The sequence below is a fragment of the Mustela nigripes genome, chromosome 3 (genome assembly GCF_022355385.1).
Source record: "Mustela nigripes isolate SB6536 chromosome 3, MUSNIG.SB6536, whole genome shotgun sequence".
Lineage (NCBI taxonomy): Eukaryota > Metazoa > Chordata > Mammalia > Carnivora > Mustelidae > Mustela > Mustela nigripes.
Window position 1 is genome coordinate 46976667 of NC_081559.1, and position 18790 is coordinate 46995456.

At 44.2% G+C, this 18790-nt stretch overlaps 1 protein-coding gene across 1 annotated transcript in view; it reads right to left on the reverse strand.

Moving 5' to 3' along the window:
- LOC132012955 (contactin-associated protein-like 4) overlaps positions 1–18790 on the reverse strand; it is a 140750-nt gene that overhangs the window by 112124 nt on the left and 9836 nt on the right. Inside the window, exon 2 of the mRNA XM_059392746.1 lies at positions 3394–3504. Within this exon, the coding sequence (XP_059248729.1) occupies positions 3394–3504 (111 nt within the window). The remainder of the gene's footprint in view (positions 1–3393; positions 3505–18790) is intronic.

Consider the following 18790-nt stretch of genomic DNA (forward strand, 5'->3'; position numbering starts at 1 on the left):
GGTTGGCACAATGCAGGTGCCTCCCAGGAGCTCTGTTACAGCCAACCGATATCTGCTGGAAATTTCTGGATTATTCTTTCTGAGGCATGGTGAACCAAATTCCCTAGACTGAGGGAAAGACAGCAGAGTGACCTGCACAGGGAGACATGGCTTGTCCCACACACCTGCCCCAGGGAGCCTGGGCTCCTCCCCCAGGAGAAGGGGTGCCACTGTCCCAGGGCCTTGACCTCAGTGCCCTCATGCAGGATGTCCCACATCGCCTCCTCCAACCACGCCCCTGGACACAGAACAAAAAAGCAGTGAGGGGTCTAGTCAGAAACGCCTGTCTGCCTGCTCCCAGAGCCACAGTGGGAAGACCTCGTGTTTATGGGCTTCTGACTCTTGGGAATTTATTTGTGGCATATTCCTTCCTGCTCATTTATTCCTGTTCTGATTGCCTGCATAGCCAGCCTTCGCAGTCTGATCCAAATCAAATGAGAAATGTTGAAACAATAGAAGCACCACGGAGCCATCAATAACTCACTCAGTTTGCAATTTCCTCTGTGAATGCTGCAGGCCATCCGTGGGGAGAAAAAAATAAAACCCAATCAAAAACAATGAATAGCAAGTAAAAGATAATTAAGGTGGGCTGTTTTGAACTTAATTAACATGCAAATAAAATTCATTAAAGTTGATATCTTGCTTCATTATGAGCTGTAGGAAAAGAGCGGATTAAAATGATTTTCACTCACGGAAAATCCTGAGGCTCATGTGCTTGGGTGAGAAATGGGACTTTAACCAACAAACGGAGAGTACGCTCACTTGTCATTTACTAAACACATGCACAGACCGAAGATAGACTCAGTGATTTATGTATGGTGTCCCGACTCTGAAAACTTTGAAAGAAACTGATTAAAATATAGACTTCTCTGTTTTATTTTCAAAAGAAAAACTTCCTGCTTCTCTTAAACTGGGAACGATGACTAGGATTCAAATGAGAATGAGCAGCGGATTTTCCCCAAACATCTCTTCTTTTCTTGCATTTTATTGGCATGTAGATGCCTCCCTTCCTTTTTTACTGTGACAGTTTTGGGTGAGTCTAGCTCATCCCGTGAAGAGCCAGGGAGGAATCTAATCCTTTGTTTTCGAGATAATGATAATCTGCATGCAGAGACGGTTGACATTCGGACATAATGGAGCTCAAATACCAGGAGAAAAGAAAAGGCTGCCTGATTAAGCAGGCACAGACCACTCATTCGAGGCCCATCAAGAGGAAGGATGCTGATTCTGGGGGGTGGCCGTGACCCTGTGTTTCGGAGGCTGGGGGCTCGGGCACTGGGGGGCACCACACAGCCTGGGCTCTCAGGGCCCTATGGGAGCCGATGTTCGAGGGCCCAGGAAGGAAGGCCAGTCCTGGGGTCCATGCATGTCAAACACAAGGGCAAACAGGCCCTGGGAGGGGTCACCAGAAGATGGCTGAGGGGAGCTGGGTTTCCTGGCCATTTGTGTCTGGGGAGCAGGCCCACTGTGTTCCACTTCTGGCCACACTTACTGGTACAATCAGGAGCCAGCTCTGGACACTGTAACTATGGAGAAGATAGGGCTGTCATCGGTAAAACCCAAAAGTGAACCCAATAAATCTGAATATTCATGAACCGGTAGCACCCTGTCTAGCAAGCAGAGGGGATGCCCAAGGAGCTGCACAAAACAGACATTTTATAGGAAGGAAGGGAGGCAGGGAGATTACCAGCAAAAGGAAAGGATCATTCCTTTGGGCTTGCCTCCCTTTGAGGGAGGGACAGGGGGGGTCTGAGCCTTAGGACAGCATCTGGGGGAGGCTGAACCCACGGTCACGAGGATACTCAGCCCTGGTTTGGTGGCTTGACCTAAACCACACCTTTTCGGGCCTGAGGTTTTCTTTCGAACACATCTGAACTTGCTTTCCAGAGAGAGGCTGGAGAGGCCTGCCTTTCGGAAACCCAAACCACCCCCTCACCTAATTCTGCCCCTTCAATAGCAAATAAAATGGAATGTAAAAATCATCTGTGTCGACACGTCTACACATCTATTTTGTGATAAGCGCTTTAATGGGAGTATCTGTCTGTCCATCTGTCTCTAATGAAAATCTCAAATACCTATGAAATCCTATTTTATGTTGTGAGTGTTGACTGTAATAAATGCGATCGGATACGGAGCCTCTGTGCTCAGGACAAGGAGAAGCTGAAGAGAAGAATAGAGGGAGTGATTTAGAAGGTGGGGTGAGGGTCAGGCTCTCCTTTCTGCAGGGGTTTTCGGGGTGACTGTGGCTGGACCTACTTCCCCGGAATTTGCACACAGGCCTCCTGTCTTCCCGCTTCGTGGCAAGGATCGCGGCGATGTTCTCCGTGACTGTAAGCTTTTCCAGAGCAGCTGAAGACAGCTTGGTTACCTGCTAACACTATGCCCAGCGACACCCTAGCATCAAAAGAGTAAACAGTGATCCTGACCAGCTGCGAAGGTAGCATTGCATTCCCATTCCTCCTTGAGAGACGTGGAGGGAAGAGATGGAGTGATGGTCTTTATTTCTACTTGGCAAGTATCTGAGGCTGCCTTTCTGGCCTCAGGTGTAAGAAGAATGGCAGTCTACTTTTCAGCCCCTGGCACCGGTGGCTTCCTATGGCAGGAGGGAGCTAAGGCTGCTGATTGGCTGAATTAAGAGGTCAGTGCAATACCAGGGAGTTGGGCAGGAAGAGGGAGGCAGCGGGGTCGGAACCAGGGAGACCCCGCAGCGTTGGAGATGGGAGAGCTGGCTCCAGATGCCGTCGCTGGGGAAAGGCTCCCAGCTCAAGGCTCCAGGCGCCAACAAGAAGGAACCGGTCTCACCAGCACTTTGATTTCAGCCCCTGAGACCCGTCCCAGACCTTTGACCTTCCAAACCTTAACAGAATACATTTATGTGGTTTTATACCCCTAAATCTTTATGGAATCTGTCACAGCAGCAATAGGAACCTAATACACCCTCCAAGGTCTCTGTCCCAGCTGAAGATGAGTAATTAAACGACCAGGGTTAATAGACTCCTAGAAGTGAATATTTGTGATAGAAAAAATATTTTCTTAGCTAAACAGTCAATATATTTAAAGGTATGTATGTATTTTTGTGACTGGAATGTTGGCCTGATCGTGCATGACACTCACGCAGCTCACCACCGTTTCCGGCACTCCGTGGCCCCGATGTGCATGTGGAGAGAGACCCGAATTGCGTTCTTTATGTGCACGGTCTCACATGGGAACATGCCCACATGCCTACCACTTGCTTACAATTTTCTTTCTGTGCCACAGATAATCCACTTACAGTATTTTATCAAAAAAATATGCAGAAATTGTTGAAAGTCCGTGAGTCGCCGTGGATCAATGGGAGGCAGCCCGCCAACTTACCATCTCTGCGATTCAGTCTCGCAAACCCAGGGCTGTGGCTGCTGGACAGCTCGGAGGAACCGCTGAAGGAGGAGGCCGGCAGCACGGACGCCAGAGGCTGGTCACAGCCATCTGTCGGGGAAAACACGCAGGTCAGCACACTCTGCAAACCCGAGAGCAAACAGGAGTCCAAACTAAAGGTGAGTGGCTCCCATGGAGCGCACTCGATGGGAAGACCTGGGGAGCACAGGGTGTCAGAGGCCAAACTAACCACACGGGCAAGTCCCTAGAAGCAGCAAGACCACAAGAGGGCTGGGCGTAGGAGCCGCATGCCTGTAGTCATCACAGTTCTATGCGCCAAAATGGTGAAGCTACTTTAAAAACGTCATTTACAGTGACAACAAAACTATAAGAGAATCTTTCTCAAAAGACAGTTAAGGTTTAGTTGAGAAAATGGTCCAATTTTGTTGATGGATCTTGCACAAGGTAGGCATGGGAGAGAAGAGAGGCTGTATCCACACACAGCATAATCACCCTCTGGAGGCATCCAGTCAGCCAGCAGCTGGGCTGACCGTGGCCCTGTGGGTCTGCCTGACGCAGCAGGCCATGGAGCTGGGTGTATACGGCCACGCTCCATCGTCACATGGAAGTTGTGCCCAGGATCTGGGCTCACGCAGCCCTGAAGTGACCTGTGAGTCCCACAGAGGAGCAGTGAGTGCCTGAGTCCCCCGTGCCCACCCCAGCCCACTCCTTCTCTCCCAGCCTGTGGCTTCGCCAGGACTCCTGTGACCCGCAGACAGAGGAGAGGAAGTCCAGGGTGCAGGGTATGGACGGCTTCCAGGACACCCAGGCCACATCTAGAAGTGGGCCCCTGTGGCTCCCGGCTCCTCTCTAGGCTGTCCCTGTGGGATGGTGGGGACAGAAAATCCCCCAGTGGGCAGGACTTGGAGAAGTGGCTGAGTTCCCCGTCTATCAGCAGAGTCCAGTGCTGAGGCTCTGTGTGACCCCATTCTCTCGGCCATTAGACTAGTATCTGACTCTTGAAAACTGTCCTTACAGTAAATCCTCTCACAGACATTTTTGTACAGTTTCTGCTCATTTTGTTGAGGCCCACCTGCTACCCAGAGGTGGGTTCTGCATTTTGAAAGATGCCTGTTCTCACTCTGTTGGTTCACAAAAGCAGATGTAACTAATCCCCACATCAGAGGGGTGGTCATGGCCATTTGTTGAAGGGATGGGTGAGGTTCGATTCCTGAATCTTCCAGAGTAAGGAGACAAACAAGCAGCTTTCAGAATGTGAAATGGAGTTGGAAGTACACCCTTCGTCCCATCACCAAAGTGTCCGCTCCTGGGGTGTGAGAACTGTGATGGCTTCAATTCTGTACCTTCTGCAGAGACCAGTAGATGCACTGGTAGACGCACTGACATAAGTGTGATCAGGAGAGACTAGACGCTCATTCATTAGAGTAGAAATGGCCCCACCATGGACCTGCCTGCCTGGGCAGTTAGAAGGGCCTTCTAAAGTGTTCTGATGGGGAAAGCGAGACAGAGAAAGCACCTGAGGTCCCTCCTCTTTCCCACACTCAGCTCCACTGTCATCTGTGAAGGGTGAGGGTTGTAGGCTGATGATGAAGTCCTCTCACGCAGACCATAGGCAGCGCCTCCTCTTTCTTGGACACAAGCTTCTGTTCAGAATCAGTCATGCTATAGGTAAGCATGTGCTATCCTGTGATTTTCGCGGAGCTGCAAGGTGATTTTTGAAATGGACTTAGAAACTAGCCAGGGTTCAAGTCTTATATGCACACGGCTTAATATGAAGGAAGACCCATCTCTGACAGGAAGATAGTCAAATCCTGCAAAGAATACAGTGTGAGGTCTGCACAAGCTTCGCCTGCAGCTTTCACCCCTGAACTTCCCTGTCTGCGGGGTCCAGCCCTTGTGCTGCCAGAGCTGGTCCCTGCTCCTGACCTTCCCCACTGAGGCCAAAGTCCCCGACGGCCTCCCCTAGCCATGGCCCCCGCCGGGGGAGGCTGTGACCCCCCATCACGCTCAGCATCCCAGTTACAGAGAATCTGGTGGACAAGTGGGGTGGAACCCTTGAGTTCGTGGGCAGGTGAGAGGCAGGGACCATCCTTTAGGGTCAATGTGCGCCTTGTGTTGAGTCAACAGAATGGGCTCTGGGCACCTTCCAAATGAGCTGAGGTTGGTTTCCACACATGGTGTGTGTAGTCGTGCATGAGTGTGTGTGTGTGTGTGTGTGTGTGAGAGAGAGAGAGAGAGAGAGAGAGAGAGAGAGAGAGAGAGAGAGACGGGCTCACATAGACAGGACCCTGTACCAACTACCGCTCCTTCAAGGGAGGAAGAGGCAGGGGAATCAGTCAGATACAGAAGAGATTTAGCAATTAACTCAAATAAAGAACTCTGGGCTGTAAGATCAAAGACTCTGGTTTCTGAGTCCGAATGAGATGATGGGTCTAACCCAACCTCGTGTGGTGGGTCGTCCTTCATGGTATGTAGAGTCAGACCGTGTGCTGCCCACCGGGAGCTCATGCCACAGGGAAGGTCACTCAGGTCTCAGTCAGCCTGGGAAAGGGGTGGCAAGTTCAGGATGTCTAGTTGAGGTTCTTAAAATATTACTTGGGCTTTGTTGTAAAAAATAGAAGATTGTATCTTTTCAAAATTATATTTATATTTTTCTCTGAGTCCATAAAGATAAAATTTAACTTAGAAAAGAACACTGCATGAAAGTAGAAAGTGGATGTTTTCTGATTTTCATAATGAAATTAAATCAAAGACAGTGTTTCCAGAGATGGTCAAACGTTCGTGTGGTGATGAAGGCCTTAGAGCACACAGATCAACAGTGGAAAGCACATGGAAATTTTAAAATTCCTCCATACAAATGGATGGAGTAGACGAATCTGGGGTATGATGTTGAGCAAAATCAGCCAGTGACACTGGTGGGCTTCGTGGCTGGCTGCAACATGTTGCATGGGAAGGCTGTGGCTCAGCAGGCTCCGAGGCTTACCACAGCATGTTGTGTGGGAAAGCTGTGGCTTAGTGGGCTCCTTGGCTGGCCATGGCAAAGAGTGCATGTTGCGTGGGGAACAGCAAGAAACAAAGAGGGACCACGTGTGGCTTGCATGGACTCTTGTGAGGGAGACCATTACTCCAAAGGGTTCCCAGCTCCTACTGTTAATAACCAGATGTCAGGGGCAGATGTGTGAAGACGTCTGAAATAGACATTTTAGAGAAAAACGGTGATGGGATTGAAAATGTGCACCAGAACATAGCCAGGCAGCACACACATTTGCTGAATAAATGGAGAACGGGTTGCTTTTCTTACAGCAAATCAGCAAGGAGGGTTGTTTAAGTCTGGCTCGCATCAGCATGATAGACGGTGGGCCTGAGCCCGGTTACATCTGGGAAACACGGCCTCGGCCCCAAGACGGCCGCTGCCAACCCCATGTGGGCAGTAAGGGTGGGACAGCCGACCTGCTAGCTCCTGCGAGCATGACCATGGTGCCTTAGTCACAGAGACGAAATCCGTAAACTCCCACAAATCTATCTGGGTCCTTCTGAGCATAACATGCAAGCATGTATTCAGACTGGAAGTGACAGTGAGTGTCGAGGGCTGAGGTCACTTGTCAGTGAGCACGGCCTCCCAGTGACGGGTCCAGGGTTTGTGCTGTCCGAAGCTCTGTGACACAGTGTTTCCTCTGGTCTCTGGCAGCCACTGTGTGGGCTCACTTACGAGAAGGAAGTCAATTAATTCACAGCCTTGCTGGGAAGCAGAGAGGTCCTGACCTTGCCCCTTGTTCTTCACAACCACACACATCCGGGGCACCTTCTGGAGCTTACTGCTGTGTTCGGCTCTCACCTGGAGGAAGCAGGTGCCCACACCTGCACGGTACAGAGTGGAAAGGGTGTTGGGGGGATGCTGGCCCTGTTCCTCACTCGCTCCTCTCTGCGTGCTAAGGAGGGGCCTCCATGATGTCCACAGGGACAGAGTCACAGGCCCCAGGACGTCTGAGGGCTATGCACACCTCGGCGGTCAGGGAGAAGAACGTGTGCAGGCAGCATCTCTGTGTGCAGGTCCCACCAGGACCAGCCTTCTGAGCCTCGAGGCAAGAGCCCTGGCTTGATTCCCACCCTTCTTGGGGCTGGGAGGACGTGTGTGCAGCCGTGGCACATACAGCTTCCTCTTTGCAGTCCCCTAGTGCACATACACCGAGGACACTCTGTATCCTGGGTTTCCCTCCGGCAGAACCCCTGCAGCTCTGGGAAAGCAGCTCTTTGCCCTGGTGGGACCTCCTCTCCTGCAAGCCATCAGGGGCAGGGGAGTGGGGGGGGGGACACCCCATATGGACAGTTTTTGGAGACTCTCTGTTTTCTGCTTATAGGAAGGAAGGCAGTACCTGTTCACAGCTCTAGAGAGTATTCCAGAAGTGGCATTTTATAGGAGAAATTCACAAATCAAGTGAAAATCAGGTAATTTTCCAAATTTGCACAACTTCATGCAGTAAAAACATTAGAAATAGAAACAGCTAGACCAGCGGTTTTTGAACAGAAAGGGGATTTGAATTTTTCTCAAAGTAAGGCTGGGTCTGGAGGCATGCTGGCCATGGGGCCAGACCCCTGAGGACTCAGGGCTCCTTGCAGACCAGGCCGGCCACCCAGCCTCGATCAGCATGTGTCACTGCTAAGAGGGTGGTTGTGGCCACAACAAATGTGAGGTGGAATGACCGCTGCAGGGCTGGCTGGACACAGACCATGAGTCAGAGGAGGAGCTGCTACAGGCAGCTGAAACTGTGAGAGGAGGGAGGAATGCAGAGGAGGGAGAGCCTCAGGCGGGGCAGGACCGCATCAGCTGACTCAGAGAACAGGGTCCTGCCAGCAGATACCCACGCTGCCCGTGTGCTCACCCCACAAACACACACACCATGCACCTGTGTGCTCACAGTCACACCTGCTTACACCACAAATACACACACTACACATACACTTACTGTGACACCTGCTTACATAATTAAACATGCAAATATTAGGCAAACACCAAAGTAGCTTCTACAACATAATCATTTCACTTAATTATTAAATTTATTCAAAACTATGCACCATTCCCATTAGAAATACAGAAAATTAAATCACTTAAAAGGGGTGTGTGTTTGGAGAGCCCAGCTATATTAGATCAGTTTGAATAAACAGTATTACTTCTTGTTAAATGAAAATGTTACACTAACAATTACATGTTTCATGTTGTTTTCATGAGAGAATGGATACTGGTGGCAATTTCCTACTAGACCTCCCATGACAGTGAGATGCTGACTGTTTTACTCAGAAACCAAGAGGCCTCAAGGTGTGTAGATCCCTACAGCACTTTCCTATAGGAATCTGAACTTATATCCATAGATTGTAGGAATTATTTGGGCCACCAAGATTAAATTCTTCTAAACACTCAGATCTCTCTCAGAAGATACAGCTACTGTATGCTTCTGGAGACACTAAAAAATTAGGAAAAACAAATTCACAATGATAAAATGTAATGTTTTATTCTATTTAAAGGACGATGCAAAATACCTGACAATTTGAGACTGTCACACAATTTTAATGATAAGAATTATTGCTAACACCATGTAAGGCTATTAGCAACCTCCGGAAATCACTTTTATTTGGGAGATGAGTCCATTGTGCTCTGAAGTATTGGAGAATGTGGAAATCGCTGCGGGGCTGTGAGCTGCGGTGGGCTGTGTTGCGAGTGCGAAAGAGAAAGCACATGTCCTCACCCTCTCTCCTCACTGGCTCCTCACACACGCATGTTTTCTCTTAGCTAGAATAACTTTTGCACCAAGAAATAATGTATTCACTTGATAGGATGAGCTCTTTTGTTGCTGAACATGAAGGCATCTTCACTAAGACATGGCGACAATAATCTCAAGGGCACAGTGGTCCCTCCACAGGGTAGACATTCCAGGAACCAGCCTGGGAGTATCCTGCAGCACAGACCCCAGCAGCAAATACACACTTTGAGCTCTGGGGAGAAAAGCCCCAAGTGTTGATATTCAGTGATCTCACCCAGAAACTCACAAAATATAAAAACAGTGTTTTAACATCAGCACTTTAAATAACAATGGAGAAAAGCTATTTGATTTGTATCATGATCAGTAAAAACATCATACAATGAAATGTATTTTCTTTCCAAAGAGAAATAATCCATCTCTGATTTCAACTACAACATTAAAACACCCCAAGTTGTACATTCTACTATGAACACACTGCGAGACAATGTCTGTACCTCAATTTAAAAATGCTTTCTTGTTTGAACTGCTAGCCATCATCTGAACTTTGTGTGAGCAGTTATCTTTTTGCTGGTGGTGGTTCTTGTACCGAAGCTGGAGGTGGCTGAAGGCCAGGGGGCTGTGGCAGTTTCCTAAAACATGACGACTACCAAGTTTTCCACATCAACTGACGGATGATTTCTGGCAGTAGGCTTGGCTGTTTGATGGCTTTTCACCCACAGGAGAACCTCTTTCAAAATAGGATTCCATCCTCTTGGACATGGTGCCACTGGGTCAACTATGTTTTTGTGATGCTCTATATCCTTGTCCCCACAACAACCTTCACAGCATCTTCACTGGGAATAGCTTCCATCCCAAGAAACCACTTTTTTTGCTCGCCCACATGAAGCAACCCTTCTCTGTTCAAGTCTGGAGTGCATGCCACATGTACAACCGCCAGATTGCGGTTCAGTTCCGTCTTCAGGCTCTACTTCCGGTTCTAGGTTCTTCTGTTTCTACCACACCTGCAGGTGCTTCTTCACCTTCCTGAAGGTTTAACCTTCCACTTGTAAAAAAACATACATATACACAACGTGCAACGACCTGAGGAATGCCTGTCCCTGCCGGTGATTTGCTCGACATCTGACATCCTTGGCTCCATTTTTCAAGCCACACATTGTCTGCCTCTTACGGTTCGGGTGCCCTCTGGCATTTTAGCTGAGGTGGCAGACAATGCTGACCTTTTCTCCAGCCCATGGCCATGACCCTGGAAAGCAGAAGCCCCCACCCACTGTGTTCTGAGAATTGCTGGCACTAAGATGAGATCCATACTGCCCCCTTTCTCTCTAGGACACAGACCCTCCAAAGTCCTTCTTGGTGACTGACAGCTGAATGCTCAACCCCACTGGTCAGTCACAGCCACCCATCCATCAACCACACTTTGGTACTGCTCCTCTCCTGCTCCCAGATCCCTGCATCAGCTTGAGCAACAGGACCTCCCCAAGGACAGGCACCCTCAGGAACGTTCTCCGGTGGTGCCCCTTTGGGCCAGCCTTGCTCTTCTGTGTCTCCCGTCCGGGCGTGTAAGCTGTGCTCACTTCTCCCACCACAGAAATTCCTCTGTGCCTCATCTTGGAGGAAAGCCACACATACTAATCTTTTTGAAGAAAGTCTGTCTAGTCTTAGTCAAGATTTATTTTTTTTTATTGGGCATTACAAAAAGTTACTTTTAATATTAAATGTGGATCTAAACATAAGATCTCATTTTCCTATGTATTTTTTCTGCAAAATTGCCTCTTATTTCTCAATTTCCCTTTTTCTTTTCTTTCCCAAGACTGAATGCTAGTTTTTTGTTTGTTTTTCTGTTTTTGTTCAAAGAGCACCTAAGGATGATTATAATTCTACATTCTTGAATCTCGCTTGCTTATGTTGTGATCTCATATTTGTTGATAGTTTTGTTGTAAAAATGATTCCCATTCCAAAGTCATTATTCCTCAAAATTTTAAAGCACACTATTGTCTTTTTGGCCCATCTTCTGATTAGATGTCTGACTTTTCCTCTCCAGGTTATTTTTACAGGTTATAATTGTGGCTTATTTAGGCAGAAAATTTTGAAAACTTCTCTTTAACTTAGAACTTAGATGGTCATATTTTTAAATATTATTTTGTTTTTATTATTTGATTTTGTTTTTGTTTTTCATTTCTCGATATTAGTTAAGAATAATCAACCTAAACCCTCACGTTCTTTAGTTTCTGGTAAATTTTCTCACGAGTTTTTCAGATCTGAGGACTGAGATCACAGCATGTGGCAGGAGTACTGGGGTGTTGACTAGCAGATGTGAGATATAGCTTCCCCCCACAGACCAGCAGGGTCTGACTTCAAACCTCCCCTCTCCCAGGGAACCATGCAGGAGGAGGGTCTCTCATCCTACCTGCCCTGGAACAAGACCAAGTTTTACCCACTCCCCACATGCACACGGCTGGTTAGAAGAACCCTGGGCATTGGGAGGCTGCAGAGACCCTGATAAATATGCTCACTTTTGCTTTTGGGTGCACACTCACCCCTCGCTGCCAGCTTCTGTGGGTTTCTCTGACCTTCCCATCAACTCTACTATACATTTAAACTGATTATCAAATGCTCTGTCCAGGCATTCCAGCACGCCACAGAAACCCAACACACTGCTCCCCTGATATTACCTCCTTCCACTCAGATGCCTGTCTTCATACCAACAGTGCCTGTGCTTAGGTCCATGGACGAGTGTTTTGTGTTGAGTGTGCAGGAAGTCTGTGTGTGCAGGTGGCTGTATGTACTGGTAACAGGATGGCAACCTCTGCTCCTCCATGTCTCATACTCCCAAGTAAACGGCACAGACCACAGATGAGATTTTCCGTGTTCCTTAGTAGATCCTCCCACTTCCCCTCATCACACAACACTGAAACACATCACAGACACCATCACTACCATCATCACCATCACCACCATCATCATTATCACCCTCCTCAGCATCCATCATCATCACCATCAACATCATCATCTGTCATCATCATCACCACCATCACCACACTACCATCATCACCATCATTACCATCACCACCACTACCATCACTACATCATCACCATCATCATTGTCATCACCACCATTATCAGTCATCATCATCACCACCATCATCACCGTTATCACCATCACCATCATCATCATCATTACCTCCACCATCATCTTCACCATAATCACAATCACCACCATCATCAGTCATCATCACCACCACCATAATCAACACCATCATCACAATCCTCACCAACATTACCATCATCACCATCACCATCACTACCATCATCATCATTATCATTATCATCACCACCATCATCATCATCATCATCACCATGGTCATCACCATCATCAGTCATCATTATCAGCACCACCATCATCATTATCATCATCAGCATCATCATCATCACCATGGTCATCACCATTATCAGTCATTATTATCACCACTCTCATCATCACCATCACCACCATCACCACCATCATCACCATCATCACCATTACCATCATCATCATTATCACCACCACCATCATCTTCACCATCATCATGATCACTGCCATCATCATCATCAGTCTTCATCACCATCACCATAATCAACACCATCACCACGATCATCACCAACACCACCATTATCATCACCATCATCATCATCACCACATCATCATTATCATCATCATCACCATCATCATTTTCATCATGATCATCACCATCATCCCTACTTTTCTTTGAAACACCATATTAACCTTAGCTTCTCTTTTTTAAGATTCTGCTTATTCATTTAAGAGAGAGTCAGAGACAGAAAGAGCACCAGCAGGGGGAGAGGCAGAGAGAGAGAGAGAGAGAGAGAGAAGGAGACTCCCTGCTGAGCTGGGAGCCTGACATGGGGCTTGATCCCTGGAGATCATGACCTGAGCTGAAAGCAGATGCTTAACTATCTGAGCCACCAAGGCGCCCCTTACCTTAGCTTCTACTGGTTACTTTGTATGTTGAAAATCAACTAATTTAAGTGGATTACTATTTTTGAATACTTCAGGAAACATCTGACTAAGATCTGAGAGGTGATACATAGTATTTTGATCAAATAGCTATAGTATGAGCTCAAAGAATAATTAAACTGCCTCTTCAGCAATTCTGGAAGTATCTGTTTGGGGTGAAACATAGGACAACATGGAGAAGCCAATATGAGGATCTCCAAACACATGAGCAGCTTATAAGTGATATGTTCAAGGTCCAGCCATTGTGATGATGGCCAAACCTAAGGTTCACACAGATTCCAGATATTATTTGTCAATCACTTTAGCAGTTCTCAAAAAAGAAAATGCGTACTATAAAACCTTTCTCAATGGATAAAATCAGAGGATGAATCAAGTAAGGAAACTGACAGTTAAAGACTTCCCAACACTACTCAATAAATGTAATTTTTGAAGGGAGACGTATATAAATAATTAGCGTGTTTTAATCTAGTAAAACTTCCCTTTAAAACCACATTTGCAAATCCTATAATTTCCAGAAATAAAACCTCTGGGAATTGGAAGCTATTATATCTTATTCTAATGACAATCAAGTAATTGTATATGTTCACACACTCATACATGCATAGGTGTGGATATTTTTTTCTTTTATTTTGGGATTTAAAATTGTGGAGATAATTTTCAAATAATGACCTGTTCTATTAAATAGGTGTGGAATTTAACCATTCCACAGCCACTAATGTAAAACTACTAAAAACGACAAGTGTCTCCTGCTTCCATCATTCTCAGATCATTTTGCCAAAAGTGCTCCCCAATGGGAGCATGGAGGGGGCCACCTCATGCCATGTCCCTTCCTGGTTTCACTGTTTACAGTTTGGTTTTCTCACACACAGTGTTAAGAAACTATTATGAAAACTACAAACAACTGAACATGCTGTGGCTCAGAAACTGGATTTACTGCAAACCTCCAAGGGCTATAGAAATAGGTTGTAAAACCTGCATACAGATCTCTTGTTATTGCTAAATACTGGAATTTCATTTATCAGATAAAAGAAATTGAACACTGATATTTAAGCAAGAAATGACATGTTGGAGATATAAAACTAGAAAAAAAAATCCTTACTTATGCAATATCATATCATGTTAGACCAGGTCATACCCCTGAGTGATGTGTGTACATACATGTATGCACATGCATGTGCATGTGTGTGAATATATCCACCCACACACATACACTCATGTTGCAGTTATTTTAAATGTTATTCAACCAAAATGACCAGAGCTATCAAACTTCCTTTTTCTACCCAAAAAACATCTTCCTCTGGGGAGCAGTCAGTCAAATGACAATGCCCTCAAGTGGCTCTGAAGTGCTGAGTACAGATGTCACAGCCATCAAGCAACCCCTCTAAGAAGTGGGAGAACAGGCCAAAAGTCAGCCATGTTTTTGTTCTTCTGAAATGCACCCAGACTGGAAGGAAAATTACTTAGCTCTTATTTCCTGAGTGAGGAAATGCCTTTTCAATCATTTTACATTCAACATGCATTTTTGATCTGAGGGAAAATGAGTCAATCCAAACTCATTTGATTACTTGACTTTGTACAATATAAACAAATAATCTCTATTCCTCTGCTGAGCTGGGAATGTTCTGCTTTAAATGAGCAACAAAATCTAAATTTAACATTTCCTATTAAATACAATTCAAAGACTACATATACTACTATTCATGTCTTTTTATTAGTTAGAAAGTCATTCTTTTACAGAGTAATTCTAAAACTTTATCACAGAAATACTTGCTTAACCAGTGGTCTTTATATTTTATTAGAGTATTTTCCCAAGCTCTAGTTAATTCCCTAAATATTCTATAACATGTACTTTATGATAGATTCACTAATCATATTTTCAAAAAGAAACAAAAGTGGAGTCTGATCTACCAAGCATAGAAAGCTAATGAAAAATGTCAATAACAATATGAAGATATTTATAATAAAGTCATTAATTGGATAAATTAGACCACTGAAAACTGAGATACCACCTTACACCATTAGAATGGCCAAAATTAACAAGACAGTAAACAACAAGTGTTGGAGAGGATATGGAGAAAGGGGAACCCTCTTACACTGTTCTGGGAATGCACGCTGATGCAGCCACTTTGGAAAACAGTGTGGAGATTCCTTAAGAAATTAAAATAGAGCTACCCTATGACCCTGTAATTGCACTGCTGGGTATTTACCCCAAAAATACAGATGTAGTGAAAAAAAGGGCTATCTGTACCCCAATGTTCATAGCAGCAATGGCCTCGGTTGCCAAACTGTGGAAAGAGCCAAGATGCCCTTCAACAGACGAATGAGTAAAGAAGATGTGGTCCATATATACAATGGAGTATTATGCCTTCATCAGAAAGAATGAGTACCCAACTTTTGTATCAACATGGTTGGGACTGGAGGAGATTATGCTGAGTGAAATAAGTCAAGCAGAGAGAGTCAATTATCATATGGTTTCAATTACTTATGGAGCATAAGGAATAACACAGAGGACACTGGGAGAAGGAGAGAAGTGAGTGGGGGGGGAAATAGGAGGGGGAGATGAACCATGAGAGACTATGGACTCTGCGAAACAAACTGAGGACTTTGGAGAGGAGGGTAGTTGGGAGGGGGCAGTTGGGAGGGCCTGGTGGTGGGTATTCAGGAGGGCACATATTGCATGGAGTACTGGGTTTGGTGCATAAACAATGGATCTTGGAACACTGCAAAAATTAAATTAAATTAAAAGAAACTATTAATCCACCAGTTCCAATATGGGCAAGATGTGGAGATTGTTTCTGGAAGCTGAAGACTTTATAATTACTTTTTGAACATTTTCAGAAACTGGGGGCTCAGTGCCTATTCTTCTACTGGAGGAAGATTCATGGGGCTTCATGGAATCTTGAAACTGCTCTGTAAGGTCCATGTTCACAGGTGCCTACACTTCCAAAAGAGCAGCAGAAAATAAATTCCAGGATAATAGTGGGTGCCTGAACCCAATTTCTTTGCACAAACACATATACACACAAATTAGAAGATGACCAAGAATTACAGGCATAGCCACATTTGACTCATGCCACGTGTATAGTCAACACGTGACTCATATGCCACGTGTTTCAAGTTAAGCTAATAGATAAGTGAATGGGAAGAGATTCCAGTGGTATTCTTACTGTGTGGGGGGGCAGAGTAGGGAGGAGGGACAGAGTAGGGAGGCAGAGTAGGGAGGAGGGACCTAAGAATCTCCAGAGAAAGTGGAGAAGAAAATGGAGAACAGATCCAACAACACAAAGAAAACCACCACCTGCAAGAGAAGTGCAGAGCAAATTGCTAAAACCTTTACACAAGGTGGAGATTTGGACATTTAGAGCACCAGGGAAACAGCTTGGGGCGAGCAGGGCTGAGGACTGGGGATGACAATTCAGGGGAGAAGGAGGTGACTGGAAGAAGAAGCAGTTTCTTGGTGAGAAAACAGAAGGAAGAGGAAAAATCATGCACAATATTTTGCAGAAGATGGGACAAGGCACACCATGGTGACCCTTTCTCCTCTCATCTTATCACCACCAACAATGACATCCATTACAAATTTAAACTTAATCTTACTACCTAAAGAGGGCATTTATGGACTAATATCCTGTCTACAAGATGCCCAGGCATAAGAACAATCAGATCAAATCCATGCCAACAACTGAGAAGAAAATGTTAATTGAGGATGAAAACATTTCAGCAAATTAATACCTCTACCCACCAGAATAAAAGCCAACCACGGAGCCCAGAAAAGTTATCATGCAATACCCCAAACTAAATTAAAGATCCTAAATCCTCAAACAGAAATCTGTACATAGAAAAGGGTCTAATTAAAAAAAAAAAGAAAAAGAAAAGAAAAAGAAAAAGAAAAAAAAGAGTCTAATTCAGAAATTTTAAAAGAATAAAAATGGGCAATATAAAAGAAATCCAATGAATAGTGATTGCATTGAGAAAAAAATATATAGAAAGAAAAATACAAGGCTATTTTTTGTCAATGTAGACACATCTACAAGATGTTTATAAAAAGAGTATTATTCAAATAAAATTTTAATAAAGGACATTGAAGAACTACAAAAATACAATCGAATGAAAATAAAATTTTAAAAAGTAAAACTACCCAGAGAAAAAGTGACTAAAATATAAGGTAGAAAAAGAAAATTAGAATTTATCTATTACTTATCTATCATCTATCTATCTATCTATCATTTCTGAAAAATAAAAATGTAAAACAATTGATGTTAATCCATTTTAAGTTTCTGGAAATAAGGGGAAAAAAACCCACCTAAATCTTCATTTTGAAAGGACCTTCCATGTAAGGGCCCTGGTTAGATTCAAGACATGTTCTCCATAAAGCATTAGAATGAAATGTAGCATAAAAAGGCAGGGCCTCTAGATTAAATTGACCACTTAGAAAAGTAGGAAAATTAGACTGATGTCAAATTCTTATGAGCTGTGGAACAGCATGTTCAAAAAGCACATGGAAAGGAAATGCAAGCTGAGGATTTTGTACTCAGTCCAGTTATCCCCCAAGTACAACAAAATCTGTTCAATGCTCATGTTCCTGTGATACAGGGCACAAAGCCCTTCCCCTGGAATCTACTATGAAAGTAGCTCTCTGAGCATGATCTTGGAGACCCTCAGGGGTCCATGATGCCAAAGCATTTATATAAAAATATTAAGATGTCTTCCATTTATTTATTCTAATTTTCTCAGAGTATACTACGGTTTTCCAGAGGATTGATGAAACATCCAAAAGTATCTTAAAAAGCTATCAAAATACCCTCCTCTTCCCACTGACATATTTGCTGGAGGCTAGCTTTTCTTCATAAACATCCACTGGAACAAGGAAAACAACAAAAATCTCAAGCAAAATGCAAGAGATGAGAGAACCTAGCTGTTTTCCATAAAGCCCTATATTAAAATTTGCAAAAGTATAAAACTAAGTTACTTTACTATTTTTATGTTTTGAAAATGTGTTTATTGTCTATAAAATATTTACTGTTAACATGTAATTTGTTTCTTTTTGTTATTTTTAAATATATTAATTACATATCTTAACTATTAATAGCACTAACCTACATAAACAAAAGTTTATTGTGACCATCATAATATGAGCATAAAGGCATCCTGAGCCAAAAATATGAGAGCAACTCTACTAGGTTTATCCAATCTACAAATGATTGGGAACACTTTAGGACAAAGACTATGTAGAGGATATTTAATATATTTAGTTTTAGATAAGAAATTGAAACCAACATGGAAATATGAATGAAAGGATAGCATACAAATACTGTATATTCTAAGAAAATAGAAGGAATGCAAGAAATATATAAGAATATAAGAGAGAAGGAAGTAGGAGAATATCGTTGATTATAGTACTGATAATAGATACTACTGAAAACTTATCTACCAGACTGTGAAATTTGTAAGACATCACAAAAGATATCATTACAAAGGAAACTAGTAGAGCAAAAGACAGAACCTCATAAGTTCCTATAAAAATAATAATAATAATAATAATATTATTATTAATAATAATAAAAGAGCAAACAAAACAAATCTCAGGGAGTAAAATAATATTAAA